At 29.7% G+C, this 15439-nt stretch overlaps 2 protein-coding genes across 2 annotated transcripts in view; one reads left to right on the forward strand and one right to left on the reverse strand.

The window, feature by feature from the left end:
- Positions 1–15439, reverse strand: part of LOC129911683 (lamprin 1.8-10-like) — a 144590-nt gene that overhangs the window by 86404 nt on the left and 42747 nt on the right. The window lies entirely within an intron of this gene.
- Positions 2709–15439, forward strand: part of LOC129911685 (spectrin beta chain, non-erythrocytic 5) — a 37403-nt gene continuing 24672 nt past the window's right edge. Inside the window, exons 1-3 of the mRNA XM_055989548.1 lie at positions 2709–2861; positions 10528–10706; positions 10898–11065. Of these exons, the coding sequence (XP_055845523.1) occupies positions 2789–2861; positions 10528–10706; positions 10898–11065 (420 nt within the window). The 5' untranslated portion in view covers positions 2709–2788. The remainder of the gene's footprint in view (positions 2862–10527; positions 10707–10897; positions 11066–15439) is intronic.

Consider the following 15439-nt stretch of genomic DNA (forward strand, 5'->3'; position numbering starts at 1 on the left):
TACTTTTTTTTTTAATTTTAATTAAATGACAAAATCTCACTTAGAACATTTCAACCTTTGATTTGGTATGCCAAACACCTCAAAACTCTCATAAACAACGAAGATATTGACCTTGAAAGACCGTGTGTCTATTCAGTTGACGCAAAAAAAAGCTGCATTTTTCCATATGGGACGCTTTGTAAGAGAACACGAAAAAAAATAACGGTACTTTGAGAATTATTCTTTCTGATTTGGTTTCTCAACATCGCAAGCTAACTGTAAACATCATCAAATGTTACATGAAAGCTCAAACTTAGGAAAAAATTTACAAAATACCTTTGAAAATTTGTGTGCTTATTCAGTTGAAGCGGAGTGTAGTTTAGTATATGGCCAATATCCGATGCTTGCTTTATATAATCAAAGAATTCAAAGCTCATACAAAGTACTACATGATTATCAGTGTTAGGCAATGGGGGTGGAGTGGGACTGTCGATACACACACCTAATTCATTATCAGTAAATACTAAATCAAGATACCGATTAAGATGATTTTGAAAACAATTGATCTGCTTTAGTCCAAATTCAGTTAGAGTATCAACAACCACACTCTCACAGTCACTGCTAACGTGTTGTAAGGAATTAAGCATTTGTCATCGTTATCAAAAACCCAATTTAAAAACGGTAAATTAAAATCGCCTAAGATTATAGATTTTGTTTCATGGTCTATATTAACTCTCTGTATGTTCTATACTATAGAATCTATAGTGTTGCAAAATCTAACACGAAAAGCTACATTTTTACATATTATCCTCTTCGAAATCATTTACATGACTTAAATATAATAAATAAGTCACCATTAAAAATAAATGAAAGTGTGATAGCAGGTGCAACTAAATTGGCCCTGTTTTCGACATCATAGTGCAAGTACCCAAAAATATGTTAGTTGTCAAACATCTGTTATAGTATGTCTATTGTCTACCTACATATTTTGAACGATCAACTTATTAAGTTAAAAAAAAAAAGAAATTGAAAATAAAATTAACCAACGAATTATTCACGTTGAAAGCAATCGCGGGCGCAAGTTTAAATTATCGTTTTTGAAAAACGAGTGATCATTTTCGTTTCGGACTCATCAAAACTGAGGGAAAAAACGCAACCTTAAATGTAAAATGATCAACGTTGATTTAAAGTTAAATTAAAATTGCAATAACGTAAGAAAATTTACAATTTTTCTTTACCTAATTTCCAACAGTGAGATAGCATGTTTGTAAAGCATTCGCCTTGTTACCCAGGAATTGTAGGATCAATCCCCAGTAAAGACACGTACGTAGAAAGACGAGTAACCGTCTTTTTCTGTGGATAATTTGGCCACTTTACATTATGGTTTTCCGTGAAACTTCTAGAACAAAAACTCTATCATGAACCCCTTAGACTAACCAAATTTCAAGAAAAAAGATTGATTCTTCAACGAGATAAACTGGATAACAAGCGTCAATATGTCCTCCAAGTTAAAATGAAACGTGCATTGAAGAAACTGGACAGTTTTTTAGTTCATAGTTTTAACAATGCATCTTCTGTGGAAAATATTTGATGTTGTAAATGCGCTGAAAAAATTAAATCTTCTATAAATGATAAAAAAATTCACTTCTTATATCAAACTCAAACTCGAAAGCTTGAGAAAAATATTTAAAGGACAGATTAAATATAGAAAAAGAAAAAAATTCTCAATACACCGAAATTGTAACCTTAATAAAATTTGGCAAAAATGTTTCATTTTCTATAAGAATGAAGAATCAAACGAGTCAATAAAATTGTTAAAAACAGTTTTGGTGAAATGTTGTTACTGAAAATATTGCATTTGTTATCCAATTCATTTCCATATTGAGCTATACTGAACCTCGAAACCAATCATTTAAACTTGCTAAATATTTCTTCATAGATGTGTTTTATTCAATAATAATTTAAGTGATTTTGGCATAAAGTTAGTCACTCTGTTAAAAAATATTTCTTTTGTTAAATACACATAAATTATAAAAGAAACAAGGCTCTAATGGATTTCATCTGCCCCTGGTCATTTCCAAATGAGGTGTTAATTTTGCCTTTTGGCAACAATACATTCTCACCTGTTTAACGTTACTTCTTCGTCTTCTTACTAAAGTTTATCTCTTTTGCCTCGCACTTGATAATAAAAATCCCAAAAAGCTTTTTGCGATAAAATTTTTGTTTTATCACTTTATCTCGCGTCTTATCATAAAAAAAAAACTACCCAAGTACCTTGTGTTGTGGTTGGATTCGTTTAAGTTAAAATGATTAATTTATATTGCTGATGCTCAATACCGATACAAATAAAGGTATTGGCGAAAAAAATATAGTTAATTTTATTAAGTGTGTTAAAAATTATTATAAATAATGTTCATATGTATGAACAAGGAAGAAGAAGAAAAAAAACAACACCTTTCAGCTTTTTGCTTCTATGGAAAAAACAAATAAAATATTTGTGATAAGCCTTCTTTTGGGGCCCAATACAAAAGTCAGTGGCAAAAGCAACAAGCTTTTTTCTCAAATAACACATTGTAAAACCAACGATTCAGTGAATAATTGGTTAACGTTAAGTTAACAACGATTTTTTATTTATTATATTTTTTAAAGACTTGATATTTTTTAAATAAGACTTAATTTGATTTTTTTTTTCAATGATAAAAACCAAAATTAACGGACTAAATTAAAAAATTATTAAAAGTGTGATGAAAAAAAAGACTATTTCGAATTCAAAAGTTGTAATACGTTAAAGTAAAAAAAAACACGTAAAATGAAATCGAATTTCAGTCGACATGATTACAAGAAGTACGCAGTCTACGAAAAGAAGCTCGTCGTACGTTTAGGTAGGTTCTTTGATAATGAAATATTGGTGTTAAATTTGCCGGACATGACTAACAAATTTGCTCTAGAAAACTCATTTGAAATCGAAAGTGATATCAGTTTTTTTTTTCGTTGAGAAGTTTCTATTACATAATTTTTTGTCTTCTAAAAGTGAAAGAAGATTTAATTTTAAATTTATATACAAAAAAAAAAAAAAAATTATAGTTCCTTATCTCACCGCTTTGTAATGAAACAAATTGTGGAAATTAAATAAAATTCGTTGGAAAAGGTGGAGGAGGTGGGGAGACTTAATATAATCAGATGATAGTGTTTTTGCGGTTTATTTTTCATGAATGGACTTTGTATGATTATGTGTGGATTTTCTGGAGTGTAAAATTAGACAATGATTCAATTTGAATATATGAAACTTTTTCTTAATTTTTTTTTAATAAATTTTATACAAACATGCATTATTTTTTCTAATTAGTAGAAAAGGTGTTTGTGTGCTGATAAATGGCAAATAAATTTGTGGTCTTATCTGGTTGAGAAAATTATCTCTTGTTTTTGTTGTTGTTTTTAATCTTAATGAACTTGAGTAATATGTCATTAAATGACATTAAATAATTAGGTTTGAATTATTTTTAATATAATAGCTTTGTGATACCGCTATTAAATGGGGAACATTTTTCAGAATTTATTTGACATTTTCGTAATATTTGAAAACAAACCGGAAAATACATCTGTATAATAAAAAATTTTATCCATAATCAATACAAAGTATTTAACCTTCGTTTAGGTTTTGAGCAACTCTTTAAAAAAATCAACAAATCACCCTTTCAACCCATTTTTTTTTCCCAGAGCTTACACGTCTTCATAAAAGTGTGTCGAGTGAGAACATTTGATCACTAAAAATGGAAGATTACTTTCGATGAATCATTTTCTAATATCAAAGATCAGGTTCTGCTGAAAAAGTCACTAATATGTTTGTAGCGGTTGCGTTATCTCAATTGGATTAGCAGAACTATTGAATTACATAGCTTGATAATTTTAGTAAAGTTCAAAAATTGTGTTTTTAATACAATATTTTGTAAAACTACAGCATCTTGTTTGATATAATTTTTGGCTGTTTCAGACCCAGAAATAAAAAATGAATTTGAGGTGTTTACTATTTCTTTCGTTTATTTTTTCGTTTTTAGATGTGAAAATGCCCCGAAATTTGGATTCAGCTGTTTTCTTTTGGATTATCTACTTTTTATTTTGAACTTTTCGTAACCTTTTTCAACGTCTTTTCCTAATGCAACTTCCACGTAGGTACTTTCTTAGAATTTTTTTTTTTTTAATAATTTTCAATGCAATTAGAATCTAATGAATTCTTCAATACCTCTAACCTGTTCTCTTTTTTTCAATTTCGTTAAAAAAATCTTTTGAAAAAATAACACCGGCACATAAAAAAAAAAGTGTCATGTACCAGGAACCAGACCTATCTTTCTATATGTTTTTGGACCCGCTGAATCCGAATTTAAAGTCCGTTTGGCCCTGTCACCCTCCAGTTTTGAGTAAAATGCAAAAAACTCCAAAAAAGTCATAAAAATTCAAACAAAATGCAGTCACAGTTCAAAACTGGAGTGGAAGTTGACTGGAAAAAATGGACTGGAAATTCAGATTCAGCAGGTCCAAAAACATGGTTCCTGGTACATGGTTCCTGTGTGCTGGCACTGTCGCGACATGTCGCTGTCATCCCCGGCACACAAAAAAAAAGTTTCATGTACCAGGAACCAGACCTATCTTTCTATATGTTTTTGGACCCGCTGAATTCGAATTTTAACTCCGTTTTGCCCGAACACCCTTCAGTAAATTTAATAGATTGGATACAAAAGGAAAACACCGAGAAAATCGCCAATAGAAATTTTATTGATGCCAATTCCATTCCGTTTTTTTTTTTTCTATTATATTATCAATATTTCAGTTTTATTAAAATAAAAAATGCCATCTAACGCTTAATGAGGATGAATAAAGTTAAAACCTTCAATTCCTCTTCTATCCCTGTTAAAAATCGAATTTGTCTTTTTAGCTAATAGCACTTTTATTAAATTTGATGAACTGAAAAACTTCAATAAAATTTTAAAATTCTTTTTTTTTTTTATGATGAATTTAAGTTTAATGAAGATTCAATAAATTAGCCTTTAATGGTAATATTATATTATATATTTTTCTTTTAATATTTCAACGAGTCTCTTGTTTTTTTTTTTTTAATAAAACTGACCCAATAAAACTTTCTACGAACAACAGCTATAAAAAAAATGTCCAATTGATTGCTGTTACTTTATTACTTCCAAAAACTTCATAATCAAATTTATTGTTTAATCTGAGAAATTTCGAATTTATCAATCATCATACTATGTGCAGTTTTATCTTTAGAAAAAAGCACCGGCTTTTTCGAAAAATCTATGCAATAATTATTTATTTATAGTTCAAAACATGTTGTTTAGATATAAAAATCCCCTTCAGAAAAAATTCCTTAGACTTTTTTTTTTTTTGTTATCTTTTGCATGAGTAAGTACTTTTATTTGAACTTTAAATTGCAAACTATTTTATCTTCAAATAATAATTGACAGTTACTTAGAATTCTTTCTTTTTTATAATATTAGATTATAATGACGACAGTCGAACAAATTAAACTCTTTCCAATCTACACATGTACTTGTGTACACTTGATTGGATTAGATATAAAAATTTTTGGTGTTTGAACTTTAGTCTACGTTATTGTTTTTAAATATTGAATAACAAGCCTTTATTAAGCTTTCATAGAGATTATAAACGTAGACATGCAAGGCGATGCAATTAAATATAAATTGCCTTCAATAAAACCATCAAAACGTTCTGTTCTTTTTTTTTTTTGTTTTTCTTTGCATATTATTGATTTATTACTAACATTGATGGTTTGATTTTATTGAAAATGAAAACGCATAAAAGGAAAAAAAACATATAGAATTGAGGGTAATCTTGATTCTTATTTTTTTTTTTTAATCTTACAACGAATAGTGAAAATATGCAAAGGCGCCATGGACATAAAAAGGGAAAATAAGAACATTCATTTGCCTGCCTGCTATAGAATGAAAAAAAAAAAAACCTTCAGGTTTTGACTTTTATTTTCTGTCTGTCTTTTGTTTTGCTTGTAAATACAAATTCTGTAAGTACACTACACATAGTTGAATCGTTTAATATTGAAATGAAAACCGATAGATACCATAAAAGTGTACAACAAACAACAACTTAAGGTTGACGCTTCGCGGAATTTAAAACCAAAAAGAATAAAGAAGAGAAATAGGCTTATGACTTGGTTGCATGTATTTGCTCAAAAGACTAGACGAAAAATAACCAGAGACCAGAAATAACAGTCAACCTTTATTTTCAATCGGTTTCTCTCTGAGAGTTACCACATTACTTTAAATAGTTTCGGTTAAGGTTTGAGATTTATTTTTAAAAATCAAAAATAAAGGTTATCGGTTGAGATTTATTTTTTTATTTTTTTTTGAGATTTTTACAAAAAAATAAATGGAAAAGGTCAACCTTTAACCGTTTTCGCTGAAAATAAATCTAAAATGGTCAATTCAAAGGAAAATGTCGAATATGTCAAGAATGTCTTTATATTGCAAAAATAAATATGAAAAGGATGTTTTTTCTAAGTTTATGTATTAAATAATGTATGAACTAAAAAGACTCTCAAAGTTCTTTATGCACAAGATTATATCTCTTTTTTGCTGAGACGACAAGCACAACCAATGCAATTTCGAATATTTCAGGAGACCGATGTTCTAATATCTAGGTCAAAGCGTTCAGCTTCCAGAAGCGTTTACACCCGCCCAACTTCAAACGGCTATATCTCGGAATTTTGATGATTTTTTGATGCGGGGACTCTAACCTACATTTGGGTACAACTCCCAACCTTGTAGGTGCACGCGTTCTCAAACCGGAAGAACTTAAAGGTAAAAAAAAGTTAAGCCCGATTCTGAAAAAATAGGCATGATGTGGCGTTTTAACATGGAAGATGATTTTTTTAAAATCTGACAATGTGCAAAGCGTAGGCCCATGACACAAGCTATCATTTGGCATTACTTCCAAAAATTGCTCTCAAGCGGTTTAGCTTCCAGGAGCGTTCAAAGATTCGGGGATTTTTCGAAAAAAAATTGTACCCCAACTTTCAAACGCGATTTTCTCAGAATTTTGAAAAAAAAAATCCAAAAAATCCGAATCAAAGATTCGGGGATTTTTCGAAAAAAAATTGTACCTCAACTTTCAAACGCGATTTTCTCGGAATTTTGAAAAAAAATCCAAAAACCCGATTATACCACTATCGGGTAGCTGAGAATATAAGCTTTCATCTTTTATTTGTTTTTTATAATGAACTTTTTAATTATTTTATTTATTAATAAATAGAATAAGCTTTCATATGGCACCACTCCCATGACAATTGCAGATGAGATTTATTTTTTTCCCTCAGCGATAAATCTCACTGGTTGACCGAAACATAAAAAAATACAAAATAAAGGTTTCTCTCAGACCTTGACCGAAATTTTCTTTTTTTTTAAATAAAGGTTATTTTATGACCTTTATTGAAAATGGCGACAAATAAGAGTTATTAAGGAACCTTTCAAAAGGTTGAGATTTATTTCTGATCTCTGAAAATAATTGTTGACATGTTTGCAATCGATTTGCAACTTGATTGCAACTTTTTCGAATACAATTGTTTAATTGATTTAGAAATAACTCCTTGTTTCTAAAAACTTGAAGCATAATTCAGAACTAATTTGCGGTCAATTTCAACTATTCTCCCCAATGTGCTTCACTCTTGAATGCAACTCTAGACTAGATGACATTGCAATACTTAAGTTACCACTTAATCGGTTTGAAACCAATTTGCAATCGCTTTTTAACTAGTTTGCGATTAATTTTAGATAAACATTGTGATGAAATGAAATTGAAACTTAAAAAAAAAAAAAAAAACAACAGCTCAGAGCTGGATAAAAACCAACTAATTTGAAATTTATTTACAACCGATTTGAAACTAAAAAATTACTAAACTGGATCTCAAAATCAAAATCAAAATCAATATCTTACCCTTAAAGGTGCAAGACAATATACAAAGGGAAGAATAATGTTAAAAAAGTGAAAATACAAAACAAAAAAGAACTGAAAAACGAAATGCTTTTGGAAACACCTCCTCAACAAAAAAAAGTTAAAAAAGTAGTTTAAATCCAGATGCAAATGAATACAAATAGTTTATTTTATTTTTTTTTTTTAGAAGTGTCCCTTTCTTTCTTTTCTTTATTTTCGAATTTAAGAATGAAAGAATTTAATTCCCTTATTCTTAAAAAAGCTGAAGATTACAATTTAGACACAGGGTGTAACAATACAATCCCCCTTTTTACTGAACTCTTAACCTAAACGTAAGGTGACACGATCCAGGAAGTAACAACTATACACTCTTTAAGACTTAAGTCATCACACAGTTGAATTCACTTATTAAAACAAAATAAAATAAAAAGCAAAAACAATCTGGCTACTGGTGGGAGACAGAGCAACTTAAAATTGTGTCGTTCACAAAATGGTTGTGGGAAGATTTGCATTGGTCATTATAATTGTATGCAATGAGTCAGTCGAGGCAAACATGTTACACTCAGAACTTTAAACTAAATACGTAGTTTAGATTTTTTAATTTTGTCTGAGTTGATAGATTACTTGGAATCTAATTATTCAAAGTAGTTAACAAAGTAGTAAAATAAATTATATTAAAGAATAGTCAACATCGCTGGTTTTTATTTTTTTAAAGTGAGGAATAATTGAAATTAAGATCAGACTTTAGCACGCAACAGCAATTGAAACAAATGATATGGTGCATAAGTCTTTTAGTTGAGTAAACCAAATAAAATTGATTTAAAAATTAATCTTAATATTAAAAACCTAAATAAAATTTAATACTTTAGGACTTTGGGAAAAAGAAAATTTCATTGAAAATTAGTTTTTGAGACCTAACAGTGAAAGTAGTGATGAATAAAGCTCAAAAACTAGAAGTGATAGAATAAGCTTAAAAACTTGAATTCAGCACACTAAAGCCAGTTAAAATCAGCTTAGTTTTTTCTCCCGCCATTTTTTTTTTTTTTTTTTTTTTTTTTTTTTTTAAAACACAAAAACATAATTACTATCAACAAAATGGTGTTATTTTAGAAAATCAATAAAAAATGTTCCACATACACCACAGTGAACGGTTAAGTTTAAATGAAGCTATTTAAGATTTTTGTTCTATATACTGCTTTTTACAATTGTTATGGGTACTTCATTCAAAATTTTAACTTTATTTGTATTGCCAATAGTATAAAAAAAAATCAAGTAGGTAGTACTTGACCGCGAAAATTCTGTGTTCAAAAACTGATTAACTTGACATATTTTCAAGAAAATCACTGTCATGAAAATATGCATCTCTTCTTCTTCTTTCTTTTTTCGGCGCTGTTATGATCTCGATATCAAGGGGATCATAACTATTCCATATACATATCTGCTTCACACTAATGATCCGCCTGTGAGGTTCGCTGATTTGAACTCAAAAATCGGCGGCAAGCCTCCCGGTTTTGTATTGTTCCATTTCTGGGTCCAACTGAATGCTGTAGTTTTTGCATTTGCTTGTATCAGGAGTTTTAAGGCATACCCTTCTTTTTTCTCCGAGCTGGAACATTGCTGTTGGAACATTGTTGTTTAAACATGCATCTCAAAGCAGTCATTTAGATTCGACAGAAAATTAAATGTCCACTAACTAAATCTAACCCAACCAAACCGAACCCAATCTAACCTTTTTGTGTCCAATAAACTTTTTTATAAGTTCAAAAACTAAAACCGGACTTCCCCAAAATCACCTTTTGTAGGTATTAATATAGTAAAATTAGGATTTGATATCACACAAATTATTATTAACCCTCTGTAGGCACACCTCTTTTTTGTGACGTGATAAGCACACGGGTGCGAATTTGGTTTATACTTTTTCATGTCGCTAGAACTTTTTTCTGTCACAATATTTTATAAAGAATCAAGTATGAAATTGATGTAGAATATTCCGAGGAATTCGAATATTGTATTCACAATTCCGAAAAAAAAAAATATTTTCACCCTTATAAAGAGACTTTTTTGTGACCACTTTTTTGAAAAATCGTAATTTTTTTATTTTTGTCCTGCCAAATTCGCAACCGTGTGCCGACAGAGGGTTAATAGGGCTTACCTATTATTTTATTGAAATTTTTGTAACTTGCGTTATATTAGTATTTTGTCTCTAGAATATTACACTATATTCAATTGAATGCAACGTCATATAGTCATAACCAGAAGACACAAAAAACACTTCCAACGATACCTCATTTGTCAAATTATGATAAGTAGTTTAGAAGTTGTGATGGAACAGATGAACATTGACTAAATTGCTTAAATTGACTTCGAACATGAAAATGTTAAGGAAACAACGTTAATAGTTTTACAATTACGATTTCAACCTGCCACATTTTTCAATTCACTATATGTGCAATCAAAACCACATTTGAGGCTTTTTTTACTTTGGTTATCATCAAATAAGAGTTATATCTTAATTTTAATATTACAAACCAAAAAAATATGTGTTTAATAAAATATTTATTTCTATCATTGCAGCATCACAATATGAACCGGGCGGTTACTCCCTTCAAGTACAAAATCGACGAGATTCCAACATGACACAACGCGATGGCATCATAAAATTTGAAAATGAAAGAATAAAAACACTCCAGGAGGAGCGTCTGCACATCCAAAAGAAAACATTCACAAAATGGATGAATTCATTCCTTATCAAGGTAAAAAAAAAAAAATGATACAACAAAAATGTTAAAAGATAAATCACGCAATCTATAAAAATGTATATCATTTGCCATCGCAACTTGTATATAAGTTTAAAATTTCCATCTTATTTTTCTTTTCCATTTTTTTTTTGATCAAATAAATAAAAAAAAAATAATTTTTTTTTTTGTCTTTATCATGTGTGTAGGCAAAAATGGAGGTCGAAGACCTTTTCACAGATCTAGCCGACGGTATTAAATTACTTAAACTCCTGGAGATCATATCGGGGGAGAAGCTGGGCAAACCAAATAATGGACGCATGCGTGTTCATAAAATCGAAAATGTCAACAAGAGTCTGGCATTCTTGCACACCAAGGTAAGTTGCATTCTCCAACTTCAAGTCTTTTTTTCTTCTTTCAGAGTGTATCTTATAGATACAGGTATTTCTCTATCTTTTGTCGTTCGAAGAGTGTTTGTGTGAATGCATATATGCGTCTTGTTTTGTGTTGTTTTCCAGTTTGTTGGATATTTTATTTAAAAAAAAAAGAATAATGTTAAACCTGTTTTTGAGTTTGAGAGGAGAGAGAGAGATCCTATTAGCCAAAGGCACCTAAGTTATGGTATCGATTTTATATCAATCAAAAAAATTAAACCACAAGAGGCGGTGGTGGTGGAGGGCGGGCTTGAGCGACTCGGCGCGCCACGACAGTTTGTATAATAATAATAATCTCGATTATAGGTTTGTTTTGACATTAAGGTAGCTTTGAGTTCCAAGCTTGATGTAGATACGCGATAAAACAACAAATAACAACAAAAACAACAACGATCAAACCCAATCGATTGTGATACAAGTTCACGCGTATAGTTTTCTGCATCAACAAAAGTTGTTGATCCACTTTTGAATCCAGGGGAATTCCATTTCCTTGGAGGCTCTTTTTTTTATTTTTGTGTGCATATATGCTTGTCATTTCCGTTGTGTCCTCCTCAACGACATTCACAACCAAGACGACGAAGAGTGACGGTAAAAGATCAAACAGATCTTAATTGAGGACAAACGGCCAAGGAAACAAGGTTGAGAGAGATCTCAGATAAGTAATGAAGAGAGGCCAAAAATCGAAGATGTGAAGAATTTTCGAATATAAGCAGAAAAGATGTTTAACTTTTCTGGATTTCAATTAATGTTATGTTACATGTACACAGGGTGTTTGTGAATTAACATTTGTTAATCTAAAAGTAAAATCTTAAGACCTTTTTAAAGATCTAAAAGTAAAACCTTAAGACCTCTTTAAAGATGCGAATTTTTGAAAGAAAAAAGTCTTCATGGCAAATTAGGACTTCTCGGTGCAAAAAGTATGACCTTGAGACCTCTTTGAAGATGCTAATTTATGAAAGAATAAAGTCTTTATGACGAATTAGAACTTCACGAAGCAAAAAGAATGACCTTAAGACCTTTTTTTAAGATGCGAATTTATGAAAGAAAAAAGTCTTCGTGATAAATTAGGACTTCGCGAAGCAAAAAGTAAGACCACTTTGAGGATGCGAATTTATGAACGAAAAAAGTCTTCATGGCAAATTAGGACTTCTCAGAGCAATAAGTATGACCTTGAGACCTCTTTGAAGATGCTAATTTATGAAAGAATAAAGTCTTTATGACGAATTAGAACTTCACGATGCAAAAAGAATGACCTTAAGACCTTTTTTAAGATGCGAATTTATGAAAGAAAAAAGTCTTCATGATGAATCAGGACTTCACGAAGCCAAAAGTGAAACCTTTAAGACCTCCTTAACGATGCGAATTTATGAAAGAAAAAAGTGTTCGTGATAAATTAGGACTTCGCGAAGCAAAAAGTATGACCTTAAGACCACTTTGAGGATACGAATTTATGAACGAAAAAAGTCTTCATGGTAAATTAGGACTTCTCAGAGCAAAAAGTATGACCTTGAGACCTCTTTTATGATGCTAATTTATGAAAGAATAAAGTCTTTATGTCGAATTAGAACTTCACAAAGCAAAAAGTGTGACCTTTAAGACCTCTTTTAAAATGCGAATTTATGAAAGAAAAAAGTCTTCATGACAAATAAGGACTGCCCGAAGCAAAAATTAGGAACTGTAGAAACCTCTTAAAAGATAATTTATGAAGAATAATTAGAATTTCACGAACCAAAAAGTATGATCTTACAGACCCCTTTTAAGATTGCGAATTTATGAAAGAATCAAGTTTTGCGACAAATTAGGACCTCCTTAAACAAAAAGTATCACTATAAGAACTCTTTTAAAATGCGAATTTATGAAAAAAAAAGTCTTCATGAGAAATTAGGACTTAACGTAGCAAAAAAGTATGACCTTCAGACCTCTTTGAAGGTGCTAATTTATGAAAAAAAAGTCCTAATGAAGATTTTGAATTTCGCGATGCAAAAATTATGAATTTTAAGACCTCTTTGCGAGTTAAAGAAGTCTTTATGATGAATTAGGACTCCACGAAGCAAAAGTCGTCTTATTATTAGGCACTACATGTTTCGAAAAATTTATTTCTTTTGATTATATCTAAAGTTAGATAATGTCGAAAAATTATCGTATTTTTTTTTTTTAAATCGACTTTTCTGGAATTTCAACATTTTCTTAAAAGCTTTTGAAACATGTTTAAATAATATGCCACTTAAAGACATTACTTTTCCCAAACTAGCAAATCTTAAAATATTTTATTTTTTAGTGGAATGCAATCAAAAATATTTCCTAAAAGTTCAATAATATACATAAGAATTTAATATCTGCATGAATAACAATTATATTTTTATTTAACGCATAAAGTATGTTTACTCTTACGTCTCTAATAAGAACAAGTTACGTGTAACCTATTAGTGTATCTTAATTTTCCTGATAAAATCGTCGCGTCGTCGTTAGGCACTTCATTGAATGTTTCTTTATGCTTTTGTTTTGTTTTTGTTTTTCTCTGTTCACACCATTTAAGTGTTTATCGAAAGAAAAGAAATTGGGTTGACATACATTCAATGGCCTCGTCTTGAAAAGATTAGTGAACTAATTAAAAGCTGTAATTACCATAGATACAAGAGTACACGAAGCGTTCTTCTTACTTGTTTTTTTTTTATGCAACAAGCACGATTTTGATGACTTGACAGAAAACAAAAAAAAAAAAGACAAAAAGATACAAAAACAGCTTAACAAAACTGAAAGCGAAAAATTTGCTTGTGGGTGTATCACTGTACCACTTTACTTGCCGGCTTAACGTCTTTTTATTGGTTCAATTGAGAACAACAAAAATTTAATTAATTTTTATTTTATCTTTATTTTTCTGTTTGTCGTTTAATTTATTCTTATTTACATTTTTTTTTGTCTTAACATCGAAGATTTGAATTTTTTTTTTTGGAGACTTTTGAATATCATAGAAGACCTTTTTTTTTCTGCTTCAATTAAATTTCTATTTAATATTTTTTTTTGTACTGGTGTTTCTTTTAAAAGGTTTGTGTTTTCTTTTCTTATGTTAATTAAAAAAAAACCAAAGAACAATTGCGTTTTAATTGTTGATTTTTTTTTAACTTAATCAGAGATTTTAATAGACCAATCAAAATTATGTATTTTTATCAAGCTTAAATGTTATCTTTTCTCCTTCTCTGTTCTGTTATAGTCTTGATGTAGGAATTATAGTTATTATTACATTTTACTCTACTCTGATTTGACACTAGGTAGTTTCGTTGGTTTACACTTTTTTTTTGTTCAAGTCTCATATAATTTTGCCTCATCTATTTGTGCGCAAAACAAAACCAACTTTAACTATTTAAAAAAGTGTAAGTTCAAGAACTTTTGAACTTATAGAAGTTCGGTTAAACTGAACTAGTCACAAATTTTGTTTATTTTGTTTTATTAAGTGCCTGGTGGCTTATTCCGTGAGATGTTCTTAAGAATTTATAAGTTCAAAACTAAAAAAAAAAGTGTACAAATTTCGCGGTTTTTTGGGTATCCCACAGAAGCTGCAAACGTATGGTTTTTGTTTTTAAATTGGTTTCTCCACGGAGCAAATAGACATGCTATAAACAAATAGAATATTAACTTAAAAGGATTACTTAACATGGTTAAGACTTTTGTATTTTAATCCTTTTAATTTTACACTTCAAACAGGTTAATCTATATAAAGACATTGTTTTAAATGTCTGAAACTTTAATTCTACATGGCTTTAGATAAATTTTACCTAAAAATTCATTTCCTTTTTAGGCTCATTGAAGATCTTAGAGACACTGATTTTACTTTAGGCGTGTTTTTTTTTGGCAAAGCAGGATTTCCCGAATATCAACATTGACCAAAAATGTATATGCACGCACCAAGAGAAAGGAAAACATAAACTTATACACTTCGTCAAAATTCTATCGGCACCTTGGTTTAGCTTCTATTCCTATCGGCAGCTGCATGCTGTTTTTGTCTGTTTTTATCACTATCAAAAACTTTCTGCAATATTGAACACCGCTCTTGTTGCACTCAACTACACAATTCACCTGGCAAAAATAAAATAACTAGCAAAAATTATTGTTTTTAGCAAATTTTTACATTAATTTTAAATAATTCCCTTTTTTAACAATTTTTTTTAAATATCAATTAATATTAATTAATAACTGATAAAAAATATTTTCATTATTATTAAAATGAAAATTTAAATTTTTACAGAATTTAAACGGATTCAATTTATTTTAATAAGAAATCCTATTGTTTTAACCAGATGTAATTAAAAATGAACATAA

Source organism: Episyrphus balteatus, chromosome 2, assembly GCF_945859705.1.
Source record: "Episyrphus balteatus chromosome 2, idEpiBalt1.1, whole genome shotgun sequence".
In the NCBI taxonomy this organism is placed as follows: Eukaryota; Metazoa; Arthropoda; class Insecta; order Diptera; family Syrphidae; genus Episyrphus; species Episyrphus balteatus.